The 4,932-nt window shown below is 37.7% G+C and overlaps 1 protein-coding gene across 1 annotated transcript in view; it reads right to left on the bottom strand.

Annotated features, from left to right (window-relative positions):
* Nucleotides 1-655: 655 nt before the first annotated feature.
* LOC111796817 (trafficking protein particle complex II-specific subunit 120 homolog) overlaps nucleotides 656-4,932 on the bottom strand; it is an 8,588-nt gene continuing 4,311 nt past the window's right edge. The window contains exons 7-11 of the mRNA XM_023679583.1: nucleotides 4,394-4,689; nucleotides 3,424-4,301; nucleotides 2,191-3,129; nucleotides 1,805-2,021; nucleotides 656-1,102 (exon numbers count right to left, since the gene is read on the bottom strand). Of these exons, the coding sequence (XP_023535351.1) occupies nucleotides 1,078-1,102; nucleotides 1,805-2,021; nucleotides 2,191-3,129; nucleotides 3,424-4,301; nucleotides 4,394-4,689 (2,355 nt within the window). The 3' untranslated portion in view covers nucleotides 656-1,077. The remainder of the gene's footprint in view (nucleotides 1,103-1,804; nucleotides 2,022-2,190; nucleotides 3,130-3,423; nucleotides 4,302-4,393; nucleotides 4,690-4,932) is intronic.

Raw genomic sequence — 4,932 nt, 5'->3', positions numbered from 1 at the left:
AGAAGGTCGAAACTCGTTTGAACTATTTATACAAGTTTTCACTAGGATCATAATAACTCGTGAGTGTACGCTTTATCTCTAAAATAGGAAAACAAAAATTGATTTCGAGGGTCGGAGAAAAGAGGAAGCATATTTTAAAGTAATGAAAAGAAAGAAGGATTGAAAGTCGAGAAATGGAAAGATTAAGATTTGCAAGAATACAACCGATTCAGTCGAACAATGATGGTCCATTGGAATCGACATCTTATGGAGTTAAAAGGTTATATGGGGTATTCCTGTCACAAAAAATGTCTCAATCCCATTATGGAGAATGGAAATATATAGAGAAAATTAAATTAAAAAAAATTAGAAGAATATTGCATTTATTTGATATAATGTTTTTTTAAAATTAATTTTAATACATGAGATAATTAAAAAAAAATTATGGAAGTGATAATCGAATAATTCCTCTTCACTTCAATGTACTTTATGTCAATATTGATTTAAAGGGTACAAAACATGTAAAAAGAATAATATACATTCCTTTCCTTTTTAGTTCTTATCTAATTCTTCGTTTTTTTTTTAAAAATAATTTCTTTAAATAAATAAATATTATATTATCATAATTTATTGAATTTAATAATATATTTTAAAAATAAATTATAACCCATTGTACTATTTTTAAACAAACTTCGATTTCAAATATGTCAAATCCTTGAAACACGGTCTCCATGATTTTAACAATCTCAGAAATTTAGAAAAATCTAAAAAGAACACTATTTGCTGGGCTTGGAGCAGATACAAATGATATCAGATTGGAGCAGATACAAATGATATCAGATTGGAGCAGATACAAATGATATCAGAGCAAGACACTGTATCAGAGCGGTTACAAATGATATCAGAGCAAGACACTGGACGGATGTACCAGCAAGGACTGAGCCTCAAAGGGTGTAAATACCGCATAGTGTGCCAACGAAGGTGTTCGGGCCAGAGCCAGAGGGGTGGATTGTGAAATCCCACATCGAATTGAGAGAAATGAGTGCCAGCAAAGACGTTGGGCCCCAAAGGAGGTGGATTGTGTGAACCAACATTTCTTTATAATGGGTGTGAAAACATCTCCCTAGCAGAACGTTTCAAAAACTGTAAGGTCTTTTGGAAAAACCAAAAGCAAAACCACGAGAGTTTATACTCAAAATGGATAATATCATATCATTGTAGAGGTATGTGGTTTCTAAGTCGAACCATGAATTTTTACCACGATAATAGCTAATATAACGATATTTTGGCATAATTCTACACAAAATGAATGTTAAATATCACAAATACAATGGGTTATAACCTATTTTGGCATGCAACCATTAACCTATTTATATGCCATTTGGTGATTTCAGTCAAGTACATATCTGCTAAGATGATGAAATCAAGAACATGAATCAGTTTGTACAGCAAAACAAAACTAGGCGTCAAATTGAACAAATATTAAAGCATTAAGACAACTCAAAGTGTTTCTTTTTGGAGTGATCCTCTCAATAACAAAGATAGTTGAGAAACTGATATGATGCAAGTGTAAACTAATCACAGCCCCATCCCACAAATCAAGAAGATTGGACAGGTTTTCCTTTTCTTTTTTCCCCTCTTTTTGCAGAGCACAAAGGTAACCAATAGAAGAAGAATGAAAAAGAATTGTCGACGTACTTGTGTTCCTTACCGAATAAAAGCTCGGGTCCTGTACTTTCGAGAGACGAATCCCCACGAAAAACCGATGTGCTATAATGAGCTAACTAACCCGTTGATAGAGATGAAAGAAGAAGAAGAAACTCACGTAGTCCCGTTAACGCAGAGGTGGTATGGAGGTCCACAGCAGATAATTGGTTCATCAGGTGAGCTAGTTCTCGCACGCGCTCGGAGGATGTCGGTAGCATCATCGATAATTGCAGCAGCGGACAGCGTGTATTCGCCGGGAATAAGGAAATACAATGAGAAAGAATGTGTGGTTTCTTCAAGCGGAGGCACTTCCAGGGTGATCCCACTTAACACACCTACCAGAAAGTAACCAAAATTTTACATTGTTAGACAGGATGGAGCATGCAGAAGAAGCATAGCATAAGGCATGAAGAGGGCGTACGAGTAATAATATATATTAAATTTACCGTAACGTATCAGTTTAAGCTTTTAGGTTCAGCGATGATTTTAAGACAAGTAACTTACCGTTCCATAAGACGGTTGATTTCGGACCCTCGATGCAATTCTCACCAGCGACGTCTCTGCACGTTATGTTAAGACTCATTTTGATCATTTCCTTGGTGTTGTTACGGACAATAACTTCCAAAGGAGTCATTTCATGAGCTTCCAGAGAGCTGTGGGAAGATCCAGTGTGAAGATTCTGAGTTGGTTCTTTATCGTCTGAACTATTGCTAACTGTTCTGAACCCAAAAGTCAATGGATCTGGCAACAATACATCCATCATTGACGATTGCAAGGCTGCAAGAACAGCATCCTTGATGTTTAATTCTCCGAAGCTATTCCGTCCAGATTGCCACTTGACCTTAATTCTAGATGTTAAATTCTTGATCGAAGCATTTAGTTCAGCTTTCGTAGTCTTTTCCGAGAAGCTTAAGTTTCGGAAATTCACCGTTCCATCTGCTGCAACGTTTTTTCCAAAGAACGAACCATCAAGAACAGGCAATTTACAGTGTTCTAAGGGTATCAGCACTCTTGCAGAGAAATCTCTGTCTATTCTTGTTTTATGATAACTATATTCTGTAACGCTTTGGTCAGCAGATGCATTTTCCTCCCGGCCTGAATTTTCGACCTGGACAGAAACACTAATTTCAAACAATATGTCGGTTGGATTCGACAACTCAAGTTCAAGAAACCGAAGACCCCAACTTCCCCGGAATGGATCAATCTTCACCAATCTGTCAATTTTGCTTTGAGTCTCAACGGGTTGGTCTGTAGAATTATTATCAATTTCAGCTGGTTTAGGAAGGTCTTCACCCACATGTGCTGGAATTTCCATTGAAAGAAATTGTGCTTTCACAAAAGATAAACCCTGTAAAACACAAATTTGCAGCGGAATAACCAGGCGTCGACCAGGGGGTATAGCAGAACCATTGGGGAGAACGCCTTCAGTATTCGCCATAGGCCCTAGAAAGCAAAATAATGGTTGAGAATATGGACCAATGCGTAGCCTTACAACGTCGCACAACAGAAGAACAGGGGGAAAAAACCAATGCTTGGACTGATATTTATGAGTTTGAGCGTCATGCAAGGCATTCAATTTAATTTGATCATGAACTTCACTAAAGGAATTAATTACAAATCAAGGAAGTAAACCATGAATATATAATATGCACAGCAACGCAACTTAAACGACCCACCATGATTTGAAACATTGGTTATCATCATTAGAGGAAAGAAAGAAATATGAGAAGTAAATACCTGCATAATGTATAAAGAAAGTAGGGCTGCTGCCATCCTTGGAATGCCTCAACATGATTGGAGATGAACTCCTGCCACTAACTGTATCAGAATCGAGTACTCCAAGCTGCCAAGCTTTTAAGGTCACAGGTATGATCACTTCAGCACCAGGCTTCAAAGGAAGAGCAGATTTTAAAGTTTCAAAAGCAATGGAGATAACGGAATCTTGGTGTTTTCCAGATAATGATATGTGTGCCTGCTCAACTGGGATTGTACCTGCATTAGCCAGATGTATCCATATATCACGAATTTCACCTTCATAGAGAATAATGGCACCATTACCACCAACAACGTGTGAAACTAACAACGGCAATGGCGATATCACAGATATATTTGGAACCGATACATTCCTCAACTTCATGGACCCACAGCTCCTGAATGGGTCAGAAAGAACAAGTCCTTGAGCTACTCCATTGAGTAGATTGTCAACATCCTTGAAAAGGTGTTCAGTTATTGCACCAAAGCAATGTACAATACACCCAGGAATTCTCACTGGCCCAACTGAAGTTGGAATCCCAGACAAAGTAACCACCTTCGATGAATTGGGAGGAAGATTCACAGAAACTGGAAAAGCATCAAAATTTCCCGAATGCACAGAAAGGTATATACTATCAACCCTCAACTCAAAGCCGCATGGATTGGCTAACTCCACCAGGACCTGCACTGGTTCTCCAACAACCCAAACCAGTTCCTGCTTGCTGTTATTCGACGTGTCTCCTTTGCTGAATGGAGTATAAATGAAAGGTCCAGAAGGGGCAGATCCGGCCCACCAGTCTTCCTTATCGGGATTGCGTTTTACAATGTCCAATTGTGAAGGATGGAGAGGAAAAGAATGCAACCTAGAAAGACCAGTTAATCATTAACAAACTCCCAAAAAGTACTCAAATTTGAAAGGGCATTGGAAAGTATGAATATTAAAATGGCTAGTCACCTTATGAAAGGTAAGGCGGGATCGGCACAGCGAACACCTGATGGTAACCTCTCTGCTGAATTTGAAAGGGCACTTGCCAAGCCATTTTGGCCCGCTGGTGTTATTAAAGGATAATAAGATCTAAGTAGCCGTGCTGCAGCACTCCACGCAGCAAGAGGATCACCAGCACGGACAGCAGACAGTAAAATCTCCCTTAACACGACCATTTGCAAAGTACTCCATTGAGACTCAAATAAAGATACTAATGACTGATGGTGCATTTTTCCAGAATCAGAGTTACTCAGGCCAGCCTTATTCTTTAAGGATAAAAAAGAAGAAAAATTCGGTTAAACGAACAAAACATCTAAAAAAGGATATAAGGGAGGAAAAAAGAAGGAAAGAAAAAGAAACTGGCAAGATTAGTTGATCAATATGAAAACTGAATAGAGAATTGTAAGTGAGGTCATATCCATGGAAAATTAAATTGACAAAAAAAAAAAAAAAAAAAAAAAAAAAAAAAAAAAAAAAAAAAAAAAAAAAAAAAAAAAAAAAAAAAAAAA

This window comes from Cucurbita pepo, chromosome LG06 (genome assembly GCF_002806865.2).
Source record: "Cucurbita pepo subsp. pepo cultivar mu-cu-16 chromosome LG06, ASM280686v2, whole genome shotgun sequence".
NCBI lineage: Eukaryota > Viridiplantae > Streptophyta > Magnoliopsida > Cucurbitales > Cucurbitaceae > Cucurbita > Cucurbita pepo.
This window is presented reverse-complemented; position numbering and strand designations above follow the sequence as displayed.